This window comes from Leiobunum rupestre, chromosome 6 (genome assembly GCF_980474605.1).
Source record: "Leiobunum rupestre chromosome 6, qqLeiRupe1.1.hap1, whole genome shotgun sequence".
In the NCBI taxonomy this organism is placed as follows: domain Eukaryota; kingdom Metazoa; phylum Arthropoda; class Arachnida; order Opiliones; family Sclerosomatidae; genus Leiobunum; species Leiobunum rupestre.
In genome coordinates, this window is record NC_143389.1 from 23,164,960 (window position 1) to 23,187,612 (window position 22,653).

The 22,653-nt window shown below is 34.5% G+C and overlaps 2 protein-coding genes across 2 annotated transcripts in view; both read right to left on the reverse strand.

Moving 5' to 3' along the window:
• The window catches only part of LOC149940416 (nose resistant to fluoxetine protein 6-like), a 28,248-nt gene extending 25,447 nt beyond the window's left edge, over positions 1 to 2,801 (reverse strand). Inside the window, exons 1-3 of the mRNA XM_090179245.1 lie at positions 2,498 to 2,801; positions 1,672 to 1,838; positions 1,043 to 1,139 (exon numbers count right to left, since the gene is read on the reverse strand). Of these exons, the coding sequence (XP_090035371.1) occupies positions 1,043 to 1,139; positions 1,672 to 1,838; positions 2,498 to 2,708 (475 nt within the window). The 5' untranslated portion in view covers positions 2,709 to 2,801. The remainder of the gene's footprint in view (positions 1 to 1,042; positions 1,140 to 1,671; positions 1,839 to 2,497) is intronic.
• A 6,583-nt stretch (positions 2,802 to 9,384) lies between these two features.
• The window catches only part of LOC149940417 (nose resistant to fluoxetine protein 6-like), a 39,017-nt gene continuing 25,748 nt past the window's right edge, over positions 9,385 to 22,653 (reverse strand). The window contains exons 7-15 of the mRNA XM_090178815.1: positions 22,112 to 22,205; positions 21,043 to 21,135; positions 13,360 to 13,525; positions 12,881 to 12,960; positions 10,978 to 11,124; positions 10,785 to 10,908; positions 10,537 to 10,714; positions 10,323 to 10,465; positions 9,385 to 9,512 (exon numbers count right to left, since the gene is read on the reverse strand). Of these exons, the coding sequence (XP_090034941.1) occupies positions 9,402 to 9,512; positions 10,323 to 10,465; positions 10,537 to 10,714; positions 10,785 to 10,908; positions 10,978 to 11,124; positions 12,881 to 12,960; positions 13,360 to 13,525; positions 21,043 to 21,135; positions 22,112 to 22,205 (1,136 nt within the window). The 3' untranslated portion in view covers positions 9,385 to 9,401. The remainder of the gene's footprint in view (positions 9,513 to 10,322; positions 10,466 to 10,536; positions 10,715 to 10,784; positions 10,909 to 10,977; positions 11,125 to 12,880; positions 12,961 to 13,359; positions 13,526 to 21,042; positions 21,136 to 22,111; positions 22,206 to 22,653) is intronic.

Genomic DNA, 22,653 nt, shown 5'->3' on the forward strand with positions numbered 1-22,653 from the left:
TTATTATAAGGCCTGGTTATTAGAGGTGGCAATGAATCTATCCAAATCTTCAAAAAAACGACTTTACTGGAGAGCGTATTAATGGCAAAGGAAGCTAAAATTCAAAATAGCGAAACAATCACGTTGTCAGAGAACCCTTGTAGTGTATTATAATTAGACTTTAACATAAAATTACTAAGATATTGTTAAATTTACAAACGAGCTAATCAACGCGAGAGATACATTTATGTCCCGCCTTTTGGGATAAAATGTAGCTTAATTATTTTGTTATGATTTCGACCCTAGCGACATTTGTTGAAAAAAGAGCTACTTCACGTCGAGCCGACACTTACTTTAACACTCTATAAATAAGTAAATTAACGACATTTTTTGAGAAAAGGCGTAAATTTAATCTAAAATGGGGGACGGTGACAACCGAAAAGGATTTATCGTTGAGTAATCATACCAGCGGGTAGACCGATCTAACTTTACATCTAGAAATAGTAGTGTTATCTCTTGATTATAAAGCTAGGATTGATATTCTTTCTTTTATTAATAAAATTAATTGTTCTTTTTAGAAAAAGGGGGTTGATAGCTATTTGAAATCATTGACTTGTGTGAGCGTGTGGTGGCACAGTCGCTAGTCTCTTGAAGAGCGGTAAAGGTCTATTTTACCATTGTTGGTGTCTTCTTTTTGTTGAATTTCAAGATAATTTAGAGAGCTTATTTTTCCTTCTTCTAAGGTAACTTAAATTTTTAGAGTGTTGTTCGATTCAAGAGCTCGAATACATAATTTATTTTTGTAATGACTATATGGAAATTATTTTATATTTTCTTTTCCATGAACCAATAGATATAATTTCAAAATATTAACACTTTTAAGACACTTATATCTAAGGTTTAAAGAAGAATATTGATCTTACGATGGTTTATAATTTGAAAATGTTATTAATTTTGCATGTAATGATAAATATATAACGACTCCAGGCAAATTGTTTTGGAAATGTTATGTATTTTATTATTGTATGGTAGGATATTTAAAGTACTTGTAGTTAGTACCTACCCAGCATTTTCTTAAAGATAGAAGAAAATTGATAAACATCCTTAGATTTGCAGGAATTTGGGACGCAAATTGTCAAGGAAACATGCTTATTTATTTCCTATATTTGAAATAAAATACCAACATTTATATTAGATGAAATACGCACTTCTATGTAAAAAAATCAGATTAATTTACAATAGTTTTACAAAACAGAAATTTAGAAGTAAACGAAAATAATAGTAGAAAATATGATTCCTTGATTTCAAGGTTTATTTAATGTCGAAACCCGTTAAATATTTCCATTTTATAATTTGTTTTCGGTAATATCATAAACATCCAACATCAAGATATTCTGACTTTGGGTTTCCAACTTTAGCTACAGCTTTAAAAGTTTAAGCAATTGGTTCAATATCCATTTCCTTCGCAAACGGATCATTCATTTTACCGTCTTGGGCATTTATTTTTTCAAAATTAGACAGGTCATATATCAAATAATTTACAATGAGACCTTGCCTGCATCGAGAAACGCTATGTAAATAAGTTTGTGGAATACTTTTATATTAATAAGATAGTAGAAAAAGTAATGGTATGTTAAACATTTGGTATATGCTATTAAAAGGAATATATTATGCTTGTCGTCCCATACCTACCAAATTTTTCGCTTGCCAAATAAGCCAGCATTGGTTTCCTTCGAAGCCTTTGACTGACATTGATTTATTGGCGGGTACCTTTACACTCAAGCATTGTCGGTATGAACCGTAAAATGATGTAGCTCCTAGAAAAAATCCACTTGAAATCTTTCCAATTGAATCTAGCACTTTAAAGGTCAAATGAAAACAGAATATTATTTTTTTATAATAGTTCCTATTGTTTCATGGGCATTCAATATTTTTTTGAAAAAACCGATTTCACTGGTTCCCAAACAGTGTAACGCAAAACCCGATGGTTTTACGAAGAGTTCCTGGAGTTCCGTGAGCCTATCGCTTCAGGCCCCCCGACCATTAGCGGATTTTCGTTCTCATTCAAAATAATTCCGCGAGGAACAAAGTTTGGGAACCTATCTGAGAAAAAAGGTCAAACATTTAGAATTGTTTTTAATCTTCAATATTAGCAAAAGTAACTTTATAAAGAAAATACACTTCAGCGTATTAATAATAAATTTATGAGTCGGTTCAATAAAAAACACCCGAGAATTGTCATTTCAAATTCCTTTCTCGGTTTCTAGAGAATTTTTGATTAAAACGTTAACCAAAAATTGATTTAATTTAGTGCCGTAATTACGCATGTCTCTCATTACATTAAATTATTTCAGTTATAATTGAGTTAGCCACTTAGGGATCAGCGAAAAAGTATCTCACATGCTGGAAGTTCGTCAGCTAAAGAGCAGATGGAAATTCAGCAAGAAACGGAACCTTCTCGCGTTGCGAAACCAACAACGAGCCAACAAGAGAAAACAGATCATTTAATGGCACTTACTTCTTAGAGCCCAGTTTTCGTGAAAGCTTTTCATAGTGTACAGTAAGTCATTCTTGCATTCACCCGCAATTGACAATTTAGCTATTTCGGTAGACAACAAATCTTGTATTTCACGATAGATTGAGCCTTTGCCTTTTGCATCAACATTTAAAGATAAATTGACAAAATATCCGACTACTAAAAAAGCCAAAAGCGGCCATTTTTGCCCCATCGTTCGATTGAGTTGAAATGATTTTGTCTTTCTGTTTTTGAACCAGATTTATCCTTACTCACTTTTTCATAATGCTCGCGTAAGTTCGTAAAATGTATATGTATATCATTCGGTGCTTTCAATGGCAACAATAGTATTATAAATTAAGACGTAAACGTTCCTGTTAAACAAGCTATTTTATTGTTTGTCGTCGAAACAATGCCAATAAATTTATTTAACATAATAATTGCCTGTTGTATTTTATGACAGTCAATTCGAAACATAAATTCAAAAAATCTTTTCTTTTCAAAAAACCAGAATTAATTTTTCAATACTTAGGAAGAATCACTATTTTGAGACGGTCCTTGGGCCTCATGCTAGAATTTTACCACCGACACGAGACAGGGGACGTAAATACGTCACTGGCGTGTGATTTACCGCGTCGGAAGATAAAGGTTTTTTTAGGTTTACACTTCGAGTATTAAAATTCATCTCAGCATAGTCATTTAAATACATTCTTCGTAAAAACATGTATTTTATTTTAAAAAAGTTACATTTTAGGTTGACCTTTGACAATTATTTGCAAACTTCAAGGGCAATCTCGTACGAATGCTTTCGAGTTAGAAATAACTGATCTCGTGACGAGGGGCTTACTACTGCCAGATAGACTGTAGACCGATTAAGCATACTCAACACCGTTAAAGCTAGGAGCAACAAACACAAAGAGAACGCAGCTAGCCTTCAAACACGCTAACGCAGTGTTGTGTACAAATTACATTGCACGAGCCTTTACGCTGAACGTTTTACGGAAAGGGGGAAGACAATTTCAGAATTTTCCCTTCCGACGGCAGCAGGCACTGAAGCGTCTAACCAATGAAAAATGTGCGCAAGAAAATGCACGATTTTAGAAGGGTTGGTTTCTCCTTGTGTGGGGTGCTGTGTTTGTTGCTCCTAGGTTAAAGAGTACGCGGACTCTCACAAGTATAGTTAAAGGTAAAAGCGTGTACAACGATTACGAGAAGTGACTAGCCCCTCGTCTCGTGCACGGTTTCAGTGTTTAACCACTTTTGTCATGGTCTAATTTTTAGTTATCGTGTGGCTTTTATAACTCTTAGAAAATCATTTATTTCTACGGCGGAACCTTAATCCCTGTGTATTAGGGGTGTGAAAAATATTTGGTTAGACCAAATAAATTGATCGAATACCAAATCGAATATTCTATTCGTCGAATCGAATAGCACTTGGGAAAGTTCGTGAATATTCGTTTTTCTTGATCAAATAGTCGAATATTCGAAACGATAGGAAAAAAGTATTTGGTATTTTCAAATAGTTTGCAAAATGGTCGAATAACCGCGGGTCTTTTTCTAATTTGTTGAGTTTCAAGGCCATCAGAGAAGAACGCTGTGAAATTTCCAAACTATTGCTTATTTCTGGCACCTCTCTTTAGGCCACAGCGGCAAGGACCATATAAAGAGTACTAAACTTGCACGTCCATTATTCATAAACTAAAACGTAAACCAAGTTCAAAACCAAATTAATAACTGGGGGAAAGGTTGAAGTACTGTAAGTAACTTTTTGGATTTTTCGGTTTTGAATTTTTGAGTCCACTAAATTATTGGTTCAAAATTATTATAAATTAAATAAAATATTATTTTTTTATTTGTAATAAAAGATCTGCTCCTTCGTGTTTTACATATATTCAAAATCTCTAGATTTTAATGAAGTGTTTGAAAAGCATGAAAAATATAGCAGATCCTTTGATTTTAATTGTAGTTAGTAGTTACTAAAAATAAAAGTCGCTAGCTGACTTGGACCTGGCGTATTTAAACTTTAAAAATGTGTATTTTAAATTTTGTTTGTAAAAGTTTTCTTTGAAAAAGTTTAGTATTATAGTTTAAATTTATTAAATAAAATAAAATATAAATTATACATTTGGCTTAGTATTTTACTATTGCAAGTAAAATAAACAAAAATGCAAACTATTTGGTTATTTCAAAACCAAATACGTCGAATTATTTGGTATTCGAAATACTATTTGGTGTTTGATCAGTTAACTGGCTTAAAATTTTGCTCTAAAAATATTCGACCAAATTATTTGACGTTATGAATATTCGATTTGGTATTTGACGTGCCTTGAAAAAAATATTTGATATTCTATTCCATCCCTAAAAAATGGTATTTGCACACCTCTACGTTGGTAAAGATATTTTCTGCATTAGATTGAGCCCTTAACGCTATGGGAGAAAAATAACTAAATTTTTTAAGGTGATGTATGATAATTTAACATGGGCTTCATGCTATGGGAAAATAACTGTGAAATCGATAATTCCTTAACTTAAAAATGGTTCGCGTAATAAAGTTTAAAATTAACAAGGACTTTTTTGGGGTATACTTCAGACTCTTTTGATAATTATACATAATTTTATGAAATTAAACCTTAAAAATTATCATTGTACATAAAAAGCCACAGATGGTGATACTACTACCGCCGCAGAAATAAAAGCCTTTTTTATTGTACCTTTTGTTTTAATTTCGTTGTCCATGAACATTCAACCGCTAAAGATGAAATGACCGACCTGAGCTCGAGCCAAACCAAGCGAGTTAATGTGATGTATCTTAGCTTTTGACAGTTTTTTAATATAAACATGTATATACATATTACTTCCGGCTCGTGTGGGCGTATGGTTAGATATGTGCGGGACTCACGTGGTGGGTTCGAACCCATTAGAATTTGCTTTCGAAAATTAACAGTTCTTAATTTAAAGGGAAACCCTTTCAATGCGATGATTAATATAATTTTTGGAACCATTTTCTGGTTGTTTGGGCTATGGTAGAATAATTAAATTTTTTTAACTACGAAAATGATATGTATTCTCAAATCTGTAAATCGTTATTTTTTTATAAACCCCTTTATTTATTTAATAAAAATCGAAAACCGTAAACTAGGTTTATAGGGCCTTTAGGGCGAGTTACGTGCATACATATAAAAATAAACCAATAGTGATATTAAAAACACCGCGATTAGTCTAGAGTTGACGAGTAGTTAAGTGCTGTGCGAGTACTCGAACATCATCGATTACTCGTCATTTTTTTTGTTAGTACTCGAACTCGACCTCGAATAAGTAATTGGAAAATACTCGTCGATTATCGAGTACCAAAAAATTACAACGTCGGGTACGAGATTACTCGAATCGGATGTCCTCTAAACTCGTCGAGTATTGATTTTTTATACTCGTTAGTTCAAAGTGGGGTTTTTGCATTTTTTTGGGTTGGCAAGACGTACAAGACGTACAAACAACAAACGCTTCGAATGACCAAGGGAAAGACTCTGAGGATGGATCATGCTGTTTAATACGTAGCCCGCCTACGCGGATTTTCTTCAAATAATATTATTAAGATCTGGATTTGATTTGGTTCGGATGTCAGCTGGCGTTAGGGCGAAGGAGTCTTAACGTCCTGAATCCTAATAGTTTAAAAAATATATATTGTTTTACTATTTATTACTATTATTAGGCTCGTAGCCTAGTTTAGTAGTCTTTTATATTCCACTAGTCACTATAATGTTACTTAAGTTGTGAAAACTGTGGTTTGTTTAAATTAAAGAAATATTTTAAAATATGCATTAAAAGTTAGTTTAAATACTAAATTTAATTCCTAATGACTCGAATATAACCAGCTCCTAATCAATTACCCGACTCGTTAATAGTATTACTCGAGGTTTTTTCCTAATTACTCGACTCGAATAAGATAAAATTTCCCCTTAATCAAGTACTCGATTACTCGACTCGACTTCAATATTACTCGACTCGAATACTCGATGAAAAATAAAATTGGTACTCGATACCAGACTCGATTGCCTAAAACCACTAATCGCACAGCCCTAGTTTAGTCAAAATGAAATAAAAAATACTGAAACCTACCCTCAAATATTATAGTGCACACCATAAACCTTAGAATTATAAAATGTACTTAGAAATACACCATTAATTGAATTTACCACAAGAAAATTTATAATTATTTTTTGAAAGACATAAATAAGTAAAAACTCAAATATTTGATTATTAAGGTAACTATAAAAAATTAAAAAAGTTACGTCACTTTCAGCAGGTCCTCCCTCATACTGCCTTACGTAATTTTTGAACTATCTCTAAACATTTGATTATCATAACACAATTGTTTACCTGATCTTGCTTCATTTTATTTAAGCAAAAGGCATAAAAAAGAACTTTAAGAATATGATCTTAGGGAGCGAGTCATTTTGTGCGATTTCATAAGGAAAAAATTAACTAGGGCTGTGTCATAATGAACGATAAAACTAGTGAGCGTGGTCCCAAAAAAGTTATTTCCCTAGAAAGCGATTTTACCATTAAGGGATGTCGCTAGTAAAAGATGTTCGGAGTAAGAAAGGTCTAAAATTGAGGTCTTAAGCAAGGGGTACTCAAGTAAAGAAGGTCCCCAGCGCCAAAAAGATCCAGAGTGAGGGAGGTCCCATGTAAAAGCGGTCCCAAGCAAGAGAATTCCCGAGTTGAGGTAGGTCCCGAAAAAGAAATGTTCAAATAAAGAAAGTCCTAAGTGAGAAATGATGCTAGTGCTGGAGGTCCAAAACAACGAAGGTATTGAGTGAGAAGGGTTCCTCCTTTGTAAGGAACGTCCCTTGTTAGGAACGTCCCTTGTTATTAACTTCCTTTGTTAGGAACGTCCCTTGTTATTAACTTCCTTTGTTAGGAATTTCCCTTTTTATTAACTTCCCTTCTTAGAAAGGCCCCTTGTTAGAAACGTCCCTAGTTAGGAACGTCCTTTTTTAGGAACGTCCCTTGTTAGGAACGTCCATTGTTAGTAACGTTACTTGTTAGGAACGTCCATTGTTAGGAATGTCCCTTGTAAGGAACGTCCTTTGTTAGGAACGTCCATTGTTAGGAATGTCCCTTGTAAGGAACGTCCTTCGTTAGGAACGTCCCTTGTAATTAACTTCCTTTGTTAGGAATTTCCCTTTTTATTAACTTCCCTTCTTAGAAAGGCCCCTTGTTAGAAACGTCCCTGGTTAGGAACGTCCCTGGTTAAGAACGTCCTTTTTTAGGAACGTCCCTTGTTAGGAACGTCCATTGTTAGTAACGTTACTTGTTAGGAACGTCCATTGTTAGGAATGTCCCTTGTAAGGAACGTCCTTTGTTAGGAACGTCCCTTGTTATTAACTTCCTTTGTTAGGAATTTCCCTTTTTATTAACTTCCCTTCTTAGAAAGGCTCCTTGTTAGGAACGATCCTGGTTAGGAACGTCCCTTGTTACAAACGTCCTTTGTTAGGAACGTCCCTTGTTAGGAACGTTACTTGTTAGGAACGTCCATTGTTAGTAACGTTACTTGTTAGGAACGTCCATTCTTAGGAACGTAACTGGTTAGGAACGTCCTTTTTTAGGAACGTCCCTTGTTAGGAACGTCCATTGATAGTAACGTTACTTGTTAGGAACGTCCATTGTTAGGAATGTCCCTTGTAAGGAACGTCCTTTGTTAGGAACGTCCATTGTTAGGAATGTCCCTTGTAAGGAACGTCCCTTGTAATTAACTTCCTTTGTTAGGAATTTCCCTTTTTATTAACTTCCCTTCTTATAATGGCCCCTTGTTAGGAACGTCCATTGTTAGTAACGTTACTTGTTAGGAACGTCCATTGTTAGGAATGTCCCTTGTAAGGAACGTCATTTGTTAGGAACGTCCCTTGTTATTAACTTCCTTTGTTAGGAATTTCCCTTTTTATTAACTTTCCTTCTTAGAAAGGCCCCTTGTTAGAAACGATCCTGGTTAGGAACGTCCCTTGTTACAAACGTCCTTTGTTAGGAACGTCCCTTGTTAGGAACGTTACTTGTTAGGAACGTCCATTGTTAGGAATGTCCCTTGTAAGGAACGTCCTTTGTTAGGAACGTCCCTTGTAATTAGCTTCCTTTGTTAGGAATTTCCCTTTTTATTAACTTCCCTTCTTAGAATGGCCCCTTGTTAGGAACGTCCATTGTTAGTAACGTTACTTGTTAGGAACGTCCATTGTTAGGAATGTCCCTTGTAAGGAACGTCCTTTGTTAGGAACGTCCCTTGTTATTAACTTCCTTTGTTAGGAATTTCCCTTTTTATTAACTTCCCTTCTTAGAAAGGCCCCTTGTTAGAAACGATCCTGGTTAGGAACGTCCCTTGTTACAAACGATCCTGGTTAGGAACGTCCCTTGTTACAAACGTCCTTTGTTAGGAACGTCCCTTGTTAGGAACGTTACTGGTTAGGAACGTTACTTGTTAGGAACGTTACTTGTTAGGAACGTTACTTGTTAGGAACGTTACTTGTTAGGAACGTTACTTGTTAGGAACGTCCATTGTTAGGAACGTAACTGGTTAGGAACGTCCCTTGTTACAAACGTCCTTTGTTAGGAACGTCCCTTGTTAGGAACGTTACTAGTTAGGAACGTCCATTGTTAGTAACGTTACTTGTTAGGAACGTCCATTGTTAGGAATGTCCCTTGTAAGGAACGTACTTTGTTAGGAACGTCCCTTGTTAACGAAAATCTTTTGGTAACGCGATATTTTTTAGGTAAGTTATTTAGTGCCCATCACCTTGTTGCAGAATTGTGAATTTCGTTCATACTGCCTTTAACGACGCTCGATGTTTTCAAATATTTCGAAACTTATAGGACCGTATGAAGAAAAAAATGAGATTTAAACATGTATTATTTAGAATTTTTAATAGTTTCTGAGAACCTTCTCCAGTTTAATGAAAGGTGCTTCCACCAAAACGGAGAAAGTGATTGCAAACAAAATTGACAGTGTGACTACAGATATATGAAGGCTTACCTGTAAAAATAAAATATCAATAATATTAATTATGACAGAGAATATGAAGGGAAATTAAGGTATGCATTTTATTTTTTTACGGACAACGTAGCAAAGAAAGTTTAGAAGAATATGGCATTCACTTGCTATCCGTGCATTAGAGAGTTTACGCGAAGAGCTCATAAAGTTTGAACGACAACGTCGAGATTATTTTAATTATTTTCTACGGTTTTGTTTTCGCGATTTTAATTCGTATTTCGTTATTTGATAACTTGAAGGCGACGCCATATTTGGGTCGGGTTTATGTAACACGTCGTAGAATGTTTCTTGTATTTAAAAAATTATTGAAAATTTTCATTTAACAGTTCAAGAAATCGAGTAAGAGTTTTTAGTAACTTCAATTTATTGTAAATATCGCGTCTAAATCTCGTACAACAACGGAAAATCGGTACTGGTATACGATGAAAAATATTTGAGGTAAATCAGGGTATACGAAAGCAAATTCATTGTTCTTAGCCATACACATTTTGTGTTTAGTAGTATTTCCTTTTCGTATTGTACCCCTGTTTAAAAAGGTATCTAAAATGTGTTCAAATTCTATTGGATGTTTGTTAGTCATTTAGTTTCTACCGAAGTCGTCTTATAAACTTTTAGAGAGCCTTGTTTAAGGATTGTTGGAAATAATTATAAATTAATAGCTTTATACAGTAAAATAAGTAACTGTCCAAAAGTTTAGCACATACAACTGAAACTGAATTAATATAAAAATATCATATCTATAATCTGGTTAACTATCCGCAACTAATTTGATTTAATTGAAATAGATCTTACCATGTTGGGTTCAGAATATTGAAAAGGTTTTTCAAGCCCAAAAAAGTAAGAAAACATCAAAACAGGGTGCCACAAATATATGGCATAGCTGACTTTACTTATTGGCTGAAATGCTTTCCAGGACAGAAATGTGTTCACAATACCTATTGCAATAAAACAAAAACCTTAAAATCTTTCTTCGGATTACACTTAAAACCTTTAAAAAATTGCTTACCTCCATATCCAGTTAAACATGCATAAATGGGCCAACTTATTGCTAACGCCCAAGTCACACGAGCCACTCCGTTGTACAATGTTGCTATTTCTACCGTAATGACCTCTTGACCATAGACTCCAAAAATAATAGTGAGCATGGTCGTCACGGATAAAACCCACAAGATTATTTGTTTCCACTAAAGGTGTTCAAGATCGTTAATAGTGCTCACTATGCACACGCTGTTTATGCAACTGATGGTGAAACACCTTGTTTATAGTAACTCTACGTTTATACGTGATCCATTTCCAATATCCAAGGATCATTCCAATGAAATAAGGTCCAACACGACAGTATGGTTTCTCGTACAACAAATTTGTCACCGCCGCTAACCTTTAAATTTTATGTATTACAATCTTTATAAAATTGCTTTAGGATAAAATAATTCCACAATTGCCATACCTGCTAGATGTTGTAACAGAGTCCCGAACATATTCGTTGACGTAGTAAGGCATCATTCTGAATTTATTCGTATAGCTGATTGAGGTTGTAATTACCACTGATAATACTACTATAGTTGTCATAGCCCAAAGGGTTCTTTTTGGATACCTAACGTCAAGAAAAAATGAAACATTTTTGAGATCATAAAACTACCATGACTTTTCAGGCATCATTTGTTTAATATGCACGTATAAACTGTGGGCAACTAGCCCAGAAGATAAATAGCACTGATACCAGATTAAAGATTACACATATTCCAGCGAAAATATTAGTCTAAAGAGATAATCGATGATAGAAACATCATGAAATGGAATTTTAAAAATCAAATGAAAACGTGATCACCGCATCAGATATAAAAGATTTATTGGTTTTTGAAAGTGGCTCAGAAGTATTATAAATAATTAGCCTTGCGTGTGTTAAAAACAAGAGTGCGTACAAATATAAAAATTTTCGAGGGAAAAGGAAAAAAAGAATTTTTTGCTATTCAGCACCAATGACGTATTCAACTTAACAAATTCTCCCCACGAAAAGGAATTACAAGTGGACCACTCACTTATAATTGCATTTATAAGCTTAAGCATTCAACGTAAAATTATGTTTCAATTTATTTCGAAAATGTAACTACTACCCTCTTATAAATTCTATCCCCGACTAATATCAAACTTGACCTAATTGGGGCTAGACTAATTTGTATAACCCATATTTGGTGTTATAAGAAAAGCATGTTGACTATAATAATAATCTTAAAGGTGGCAAGTATTAGGGGTTGTTTGTTGTGGTATGAAATGAAAGTGTAATTTTGTATTGTAGCGAAACAGAGGCTTATTATTTCAGGTTTTCTGCAATTGTGATGTTGTAAGCGGAATAAATTTATGTTCTTAAAGGGAATATCTTAATAATACTAAGATTGACGGCATTCCGATGACAGAATGTTCTAAGTGGTTATTAAACATTTTTACATTCCTTTCAATAATGGCTAGGGAAATAATTTTCTTGTACTCGGTAAATTTGATCCCGAAATTGAAAAGCCATTCGGCTTTATCCAAATCGAAATCAGTTTGAACTTTTAGCGAGTTGACTGCAACGGTTAAGCTAAACATTCAACTGAGTTGAATTTTAGGTATTAAGTATGGCTTCAAAGAAAACCCCTTGCACACTTAAACGTATTATAAAAAATATTTTAAATTTATCACTCGACCATAAACTCCTGTGATTTCTCAGTTTACAAGGCGAAGAACAATACTAGTAACGTTGAAACAAAATGCTAAATATTCTATAATATCTATTAAAAAACTTAATTTAAATACGCAACTTTTCATATTTAAATTAAATTATGTTACATCGAAAATAATTTATTATAATCTATTATTGCAATTTGATTGAAAGCCTTGGTCATGCGCCCTTGCAAAAATATAAATATAGCAGCTATTTAGTCCCCGTACGTATTAAGTTTTGGAATTAATCAATCGGGCCAAACGCATTAGGTTGGAGGAGCTGCTGAAAATGGCATCTATCGTATCATTCTTGAACTACACTGGATCCGACACTTTTTTTAATCGATCCTACAATGAATAAATCGAACTCATTTCGTAAATAAAACGAGCCAATGTTGGATCGACCAAAATGACGCATTTAGTGAGACAGCGAATATTACTAAATTTCACACAATAGCTTTTTACTAAATTCACTACGACTGCCCAACTGGTTCTTGAGATAGTGCAATCAAGCCTATGGACCAATTCTTTAGCTCTCTTTAGTGAGAAAGCTGGAGAAGCATTGTAGACGTGGAACAAAAATGAACAAGAAAGCCACGTTAGTGTATGGCAATTCCTATTAGTAACAATTGTATAAGAAACATACGTACTTCAATAGGGCTATTAGGAATATTGGGCTAATAGCGAAAAATTGGAACTCGTTCGCTAAATACCAGGTCCAAGGAAGACACTAAAGCAATTTATTTTAAAATATTATTAAACAATTTTATAATTTATTCAACTGCATAAACTAACTGGAATAAAAAACTCTATGTTTTAAGAATTGATATTTTTATGCATTAATACGTATACACCCATGAATAACTCTCGATATTTCTTATGTGCATCTATTTTCTTTTTCACATATAATAAATACATGATTGATTATAATTGATGAAGTAAATATGAAATTATTTTATCTCCATATAATAAATACTTTAAAATGCTAATTTCTTCTAGAATTCCATGATATTTGGTTTTAATAGTGAAAATATTTTATGATTATCTTTCCCAGTAAGTGTATCTCTCATTGTCTCTGGGAAAGCCGCTTCTTTGAAAAAGCTCAACGATTTTCGAAATTTATTTTTACCTGTCCAGCCGAAGAATTGAAATTTCCCACATAGAGGAGGCTCGGCAACCAAGAACTGGAACATGTCTTCACCAAGGTATTCAGACCAAACCAAACAGGGCCATCGTAGATTCGCAGCCAATGCGTCTGCGCCCATAGACGCAAAATGATAAATGATGGAGTTAATCTACACTAATTCAAATATAACAGATTTATTATCTTTACCGTTTTTTTGTTTTTTTTAATACCGGGGTCAACTTTAAACAAAATACTGAATAACAACAGAGTGTGGCCTTTAAATATATTCATTTTCATATAACCGTGTAATTATTATTTCTTCTGATACACCATTTTTTGTTATTTCTCTATAATGCTTTCAAATAATGTATGGAACGTCTACCCGACTTTAAATTCTATTGAAATGACGTCGACGGAGCTCCAATAAGAGAAAGAGCGAAGTTGGAAAATATTTTGAACAGGTAACTCACATTTAAGGACGTTTCTAGTGAAGTACCATTTTGAATCCATATGTTTCCCTTTATTAAAATATTTCCTTAATCACCTTTACATTAGCTTAGTAAACGTACTATAATAACCTACTATGAAATTTGACATACAACCATCTGGTATAAAAAATCTATATGTCAATCATCCTATAGTTTAACATCTAAAACACTAAGCATGCACAACCCAACCTCCAAGGAAACCAATGGCCACGATTTATTAATCACCCTGTCCATTATCTAGGAACAATATTTTAATTGCCATGGTTATTAAATTAGTAAATGAACTATAACAACTTAAGCGTAAATTTCAACCGCCCTGTACAATAACTTGAAAAGCACGATTTAACAACTTAATAGAGTTTTTACCAAAAGCAGTACTTTCTCAAGAATCTAGTGCATTAACAACGATCGCAATAGCCTGGTCATTTTTCGAGTAAAAAATCAATATCATTCGTTTGTTTAATAACAAAAACACCGTTTAAGAATACGGGTGCCACTAAAAATTAACACCGAAAATATCCAACATAGCACATCCGACAAAATGTTCAGCAATACCCTAAATATCATAACAAAGCAGAGCCAAAACCTTATCTAGCAAAAGTCAAGATAGCAAAGCGTTCCATTGCTTACACTCTCTATATCAAACGTACCGTACACTCTAAGAAATTACCGTAACCGAACGGTAATTTCACCCTAAAATTTTCAGTCATATGAACGGATCAAATTTTGCCGTAAAATTATCGGACCGATAAATAAACAGTGATAATATATATTTTTTAATTTTACAATAACAGAAGATTAAATAAAAGTGTTGACCGTTGAAATAAGTTTTAAATTCTAGAGCTGGTGACGCCACATTAAATAAAACTCTCAAACGTTGAGCAAAATGATTGCTGATTGTGATTTTTCTAGTAGCGTAGTGATAATTTCCCTTGAATCTGGAATCAAGCAGCGGCGACGATCCGGGGGGCAGAGGGCGGTCAGCCCTCCTCTGAAATAAAACCTGGGGGGCTGAGCTCCCCCTCCCCTGGGAACACGACGATCCTAAAGCGCCAGGTTATTATTTACTTAGTGAACTAAAAATATTTTTGTTAATTCGAAATTGTTTATTGATACTAACGAACAAAGCTTTTGTCACATATTTAACCAATCTTGCACAAGTGCCTTACAGTAAAAGCTTAAGCTTTTTAATATACATTGTTTGGTACATCCACTCCAAACTCGTGAAAAACTGCGTTTAACAGAAAATAAGTTGTAATTAAGTAAGGCCATTGTTAAGTTACTAGGGCACACTTATTTAATTTAATAATCCAAGCGGCTACTGGCACTGGTTGGATAGTAAAAGAGCAGCAGCGGCGTTGCCAGAAAGTGTTAGCAAGGTAGGCAAAGTAAGTTTTTAAAATTTGGACCGTTTAGAAGCATTTTGGGGCCTCTTCTTTAGCTTATGGTTTTCAGGAAATAAATACTTAACCGCGAAATGGTTGAGCGAATATTATTTTTGGGCCCCCTTGGTGAATTTATCTCGCTTACTGCCTGGCACTGCTACTGAAGAGCGAATGGAACAACTGGTCAACTGTGTAAACAAAACTAAACCAAGAACTAAAGGCGCTGCGTGATAAAACACTTCACAAATAGCCATCCTTGATATGGAACCTGAGACATTCCATTATACGACATGAGGGCCGCACAGAGAAAATTCTGCCAAATATAGTCTTGGGCACTTCTGCTTAAAAGTATCCGATGGAGGTGCTGGCAACAGGGCCGTCTTAACGATTTTTGGGGCCTTGGGCCCAATTAGATTTGAAGGCTCTTTTTAACATTAATTTTTTTTAAAGATTTGTTAAAATATGATCGTCCAAATTGAAACCACTATAGCATGTATTGAATTTTTCAAAACCAATTATTCCGTCCTATTAATGCAATTGCTTTGGGGGCCCGGAAAGCACGGCGGTGGGCCCTCTTGAAATTTTTGTGGGCAGTTTTTCACCGCCCCAGGAATTTTTCTCCCACACAGAACGACCCTGTATTACATTTATAATATCCTCAATAACTACCTAAAATGTTAATTTAGGTAAAATTAATGTATTTACATTAATTCAACTCATATGGCTACCCTTCGAGTGTTTCCATTGAAACTATACATATGAGCAGGGCCGTGCAGAGGGGGGGGGCAAAATCCCCGGGGCCCGGATGAAAAGGGCCCACGAGGGGGGCCCGTAGCTGCAGGGCCCATCCAAGAAGCTCAAGGGGGGGTGCAAATCAAGGTAAGTTGGGAAAAGGTTCAGGGCTCAAGGGGGGGGGTAAAAATTGAAGGGGCCCACGAGTAAGTTTGACCCCGGGCCCCAGGATACCTCTGCACGGCCCTGTATATGATGACCTTCATTATGATTTCCTGATAGGGTGTTTTATTTGTATTTAAACTACTATTTGAGAACCTTTTGTGGCTTTTATTGAAACTATATACATATGAGGACCTTAACTTGGTTTTTCTTCCAGTGTTAAATTTGTCTTGAAAATACTTTGTGAGAACCTTTCGTGTGTTCTATTGCAACTATACATATAAGGACCTCCACTTTGGTTTTCTGAAAGTGTATTATTTGTATTTAAACTGCAATGTGATAACCTTCTGTGTGTTTCCATTTAAACTATACATATGAGGACGTTAACTTTGTTTTTCTCTTCCAGTGTTAAATTTGTCTTGAAACGACCTTGTGAGATCCTTTGTTGTGTTCCATTGAAACTATACATATGAAACACACTATTAGAAAATAAAAGTTGATGTCCTTATATGTGTAGTTTTATGAAGACACACGTCTTTTAGGAATTTTGGGCTATCTCTGTTTTTTTTTTTGGTTTTTCCATATCGGAATAAGATCACCTCTACACGTTTTTTTTTCCGATTCATCGTTAAAGGTTTTTTACGCAAGTTATTGATAAATAAAGCGGGTACTTATTTGGTCGTCAACTATTGGTCGATCCATTTACCGATGGGGTCCCAGTGCGGTATGTAGTGCGCGTATGGGTGTGGGTGTGGGTGTGGGTGGGGGTGTGGGTGTTTTTTTACATTCTGACGTAATGTGTGATCTTGACAATGCGTGGCTCATGTTCTAACCCTTTTAAATTAAATATAACTTGTCAAATGCTCAGATACCTCTAGCTCGGCCCCGCCAATTATCTTGAGAAAATGAGTTATAATTAGAGGATAGCGCCGCCGCCATTATTTAGATAACGCCGAAACGCTGCCGCCACCGAAACATTTTTATTTCGCCGCCGAATTAATTTCCATTATTAAAGTACAATAATTGTGTTTTGACATCTAAATTCGAACTACATAGATTTTTCTATTGGTAGTGCTACGATTTCTAGGCTGTTGGGTGCACCGTACTCGCGTTATAAAATTAGAAAAGATCTGGCACCACTGCACCAAGATATTCTGCACAGACAGCTGGGATCGGAGAGAGATAAACGAAAACGGCTTTGGACTCCGGATTTGCCTCGCCTAGTATTTTGTATTAAGTACAGAAACGTATCAGCTGCATTCAGCAATAACTAGTCTATTGTATTACAAAAATTCCTTTGATACAAAGATAAAATAATTTGTGATTATAGACTTAAACGGGCTTTCCCAATCGACCGCCATTACCTTACCAACTACGATCTATGATGAAACAAGACGTCCGACGGTCAGAATACACACAATCCTTCTAATGTGTTAAGTTTGTTTGAGCTATTCACAGCAACCTGCAACGCTGGTATCGCAACCAAAATATATCCACGGTCACACATATATACATATTTACACTTATTTGTTTCTTCTAGTCATACTTGGAAAGCATCGAAGATTCCTTCGATCAGTGTCACTCTTATTTTTTACTTCCGATCACACTTATTTGTTACTACTAGTCAGCCGTTGAGTGTCACACTTATTTCTTCTAGTAACTTATTAGTTACTTCTGATCACACTTATTAGTTACGTCTGATCACACTTATTGAATACTTCTGATCACACTTATTTGTTACTTCTGGTCATACGCCGAAGACTAGGCCGATCAGTGTCATACTTAATTGTTACTTCTGCTCATACGTTGAAAGCGCGGCCCACTCTGAACGGCCTTGAAAAACGCCAGAGGGAAACGGGCGCGTAGACCTCTATAAACACGCGGATTTACAATGTTGAAAATTGCGGGGGTCCGTATACGCTGCCCAAAAGCCTTACTTAGAATTAAACTTAAGCAACGTAATTGCAATTCTTGTTTACATGTAAACCACAGCTATTCAAAAATATAACTCTCATGAAAATCGGACTTAAATATATAGAGTTTTAGGCGAAAATATAAAACCACGAAAATTGGGGTCCCGTAAATTACCCTGAAAACTATACTTAAATTTAATATTTACTGATATAACCGAAGTTGTAGGTCCGCTGAATCCTAACCTATCCAATAATATTTTTTTAACGTTATCGAACTTAATTTTAAACAAAATATCTACCACATAAAGGAAATCACCGAAAATAGTAAATTGGGCAAATTCCCAACTTCTTGGGCTCCGATATGAAAACTTTATTAAAGGCTAACCGTTGAAGAGGTATGCGTGACACGGCGCCATCGGCGGCATCGGCGGCAACGGCTACACTGTACGTGAGACTAATACACACAAATCCTTAGGATTGTGTGTAAAAACCGGTTTTGGGGGGATGAAATTACTGCGGTAGAGGGCTGGCTCGTCAGTTGTCTGTACGATAATGGAGGGGCCCAGTAAACGTTCCTAAAAAGAGTGTATAGGTAATAATACTAGTGAAATGGTAGTAAATTAGTACAGTATTGTTATTACTAGCGTAAATGATTTAGTTTAATAGTATCAAATGTAACATAGTTACTCATAAGTGTGCCTCTGTTTAACATATCTGTAGTAAAAATTTAAATGAGACCTTGTTTCACAGCCGCCAAAGAAAATACGGACTAACGTCGCGTAAAACTGGTTTTAACTTCCCTCCCCGCCAGAACTACTTTTGATGACGATAAAACCGTCATCGACTGGGAAGTGACGTCAATTACGTCATATCCTTGCAACAAGGTCTCATTGAGAAAAAGTTCTGTATGGCACACTTATGATTAAATAAGTTAAATATGATAGTATGTAACAAAAGTTACCTCTTTCTCGTTTTGGAAACAAGTGGTTCCTATATTAATAAAATACATTATATTAAAAATGTATTATTTTAAAAAGTTGAAGTTCTAGCGGTCTATTAAAAGGCTGGCGCTATTTCTGAGGTGGGGGGAGTTTTTCCCCTTGGGCGCCGCCGCCGCCGATTTTTTTTCAACGCCGCCGACGAACTAATTATCGCAACCGCCGCCGCCGTTGAAAATTGGTTCGGCGCTATGCTCTAGTTATAATGCTATTTATTCAACGTCAATCTAACTTTCGAATACAAACGGTGTTGAATTTTTTACGATGTTTCCGATTGTATGTGATAAGATCAATATTTAGTCACTGAATAGTAATCATGATCCTGATTCAACTATTTCTAGTGGTAGAAGCAAAAACGTCAAATGATGTTCCCACTAGGTGAAATAAATTCTGAATTGTGATTCTGAACTCCTCAGTACAATTTTCCCAAATTCGCATCTCGAACTTGAATTCAAACTCCTGGAGGTTCAGCTACCCATTCCCAAATTTGAACTATTCTCGAATTTGCATCGACAAATCAATTTACGGGAATCTTCTTTTTGATTTAGAAATAACTAATTCGTTCGATTTAGCTTCAAAAAACTGAACATCTTAGATTTAACGTGCTACTAGTTTGAATCTGGCATTGCAACTTCATTTAAATAACCACATGCCTAAATTTAAATGAAGATATTTTTCATAACTTATCATGAAAACTTATGAACGAAAATTCACTTGCATATAACGTTGCATAATCCTTAACCGTTATGTTCACAGTTTCACACACAATTTTAATTTAATTCAAAAACTTACGATAATTATGTTATGACAACGCCATAAAAGTAAAATTTTAGATTTATTACACATTACTGAAGACGACTATCAAGATTAACCCTTTTTCAATGAGCGCCAAATATAAGGTTTCCTGAGATTTATATTTTACCTATTTAGTTTTCGAAAACAGAAAAAAAGGCTAACGTCGGATAGTAGTTTTAGATATTGAAAAATAATATAATAATAATAATAATAATATAATATTTTACTAAAATTCTATTTTTACAACCTAATTTCGGGGATTCTTTAAATATTATGAAATTTAAGGGTCAAATTTATGCTAAGGGTTTTAAAATAACCATCTGATAAATGTGTACATCGATTTAGGAAAATATTACAAAATTGACTATAATTATTTTCAACATTTATGAAATAAACTTAAATATACATCACAAATATCTGATCCTTTGATAAAAGCTTGTATTGGAATAATATATCTTGTTGAGTCAGTCCAAAAGCACTAAATTGAGCAAATGACCAATTCTAGCCCCCTCGCCTCCCCTGATCACCGAAATTGAAATTAGGCTGTCGAGTGTTGGCCAGGCACTATCGATAGACTTATAATTTAACATTTTATCAAAAAAGGTGCGAGTGTAATTGCACGAACAACGGCGGCTACATCGGTGAAAATAGTACAAATAAATTCCTATGGGATTGTGTGTTAAACCACTTTTCGGACAAACTAAACAAATCACGTTTTTGGTAAAAAGTACAACTTTAATATTATTTACTCGAGAAAAAAGCATATAATATTGGAGTTCATCATATTCTATCAAACCACATAACGGAAAAAAATGTGTTAAAAATAAAACAATGGTTACATTTTGAGGTCAAAGCTCCATTGTTATAAGCAAAAAGTATATTTTCATAATACTTAATGTAAGGTTTTCATCGATAAAACCACTAGGTCACAAAAAACGGCATATCAAAAGACAGCTTATTTATATATCTGAATATGGATTAAAATAAAAATTATAGCCGGACGTTTTGCTAAATCGTTCTTCAAATTTGCCATCCACTCTCGGTTATATCATTCAACCAAAAAAAAAAGATAATTTTGCTTCCAGATTGGAACTGTGTTTGCTTCAAAAAATTTCTAATTACTTTAATCGCTTGGAATTTATTGGAGCTAGCTTGCTTCTCTCAAATCGTCAGATTTAAAGATAAAGTTTAAGGGAAAAAAATAACGTTTTACCTTAAATATCGATGAAGGTAAAAATTCGCCCAAAATTTGATTCCAGTTATTTCTGTTTTATTCTTCATGAACAGAAAAGTTACAAGAAACCCACTAGATGGTAAATTCAAATTGAATTAAATTAATCGTGAGGCATAATACATTTTGAGAACGTAGAAAGCGAATGAAAAAATTATGCATACAGCAGTAGATGGTGGGTGGGAATATGGTTTTTATCAAGTGGGGCTTTATTTTCACATGACGTCATCTGAATAGGAAAAAATCTTAGAACAAATTGAATAATAGCTGTTTTTTTCTGAATATAGCAGGTGCCAAAAGCTAATAGCCCCAACTAAGAGGGAAGTCACTTCATACAGTCAAATTTCATGGAATAAAGTGCTTTTCTTAAATATGAAGCTTGCGGGTGCCCTTAGCTGCTTTTTAAATATTTAAGAAGCGCTCTATGAATAACTTTCAACTATCATTACGCTAAATGAACAGAAATCCAAGGCAGCGACACCATATTTTTCGAAAAATTAAAATGTATATTTGCTGTGATTAATTTCTAATATTCCGCCTACTTTTGAGCAATAACTGTTTTTAGATTGTTGAAACATAATTACTGGGTCATGACTTCTATAGTCCTCTAAACATAAAAGCGCATAAGATACAGTTACATGTAGTAAATTTTCCGACCTAGGACAACTCGTCACTAAACAAAAGACCTTTAATAAGTCGTCGTCGAACTATTCGTCACCTAGGACAATAATTTTTACGGATGGGACGAATAGTTAAATGAAGGGATGAGTAGATCTGACGCTGAATTTTTCTGTTTGCATTGGCAGACCTCGTTACCTGTGTTATTAAATTTGTTTAGTGGCTCACCAAATTTAAAATATAAGAGCACGTTTATTTTATATTGCCCATCTCCGCCTTAAAAATTTTAATTTTAATTTTTTTCAATATTTTAAATATTTTAAATTCGGGGATAACGGAAAAAACCGAAAAGGAAGGAAACCTTCACCAAATACATTTATTACTAACAGTTTTAAAAATCGAATAGAAAATTTAAATTAAACCCGGAATTTACCTCAGAAAGAAAAAAGTGTCGACCGCGTAAAAACCCTGTTGAATTAAAAGTCCATGCAATCTTTTGGAGTTTATGTTCATGACTTCTAGATTTTCTATAAAATGAAAAATATTTCGAAAACGTTATTGTAGTACCATTGCTAATTATAATGTTGAAGTTCAATTTAATCATATATTTATTGAACTCGTCTAAAATTAAAAACGTTAAAATTTCAATTAATACGAACTACGACAATAAATGTTTACTACGACTGCAGCATATTTCTTAGAACTATTTGCACTAGGGCTGTGCAAGCAGTGGTTTTAGGCAATCGAGTCGGGTACCGAGTATCTCAAATTTTTACGTCAAGTATCGAGTCGGGTAGTATTTTTGCTGAGTCGGGTTACCGAGGCAAAAAATTCCGTATTCGAGTAGTCGATTAGTTAAGAAAAACGTTCGGGTACTCGATCGAATTTGGTTCGGACAATTTTCTGAGATTAATCATAACGCTATACTTGATCATTCATAACAGTATTAAATTTCATATATGATAATTCACAATG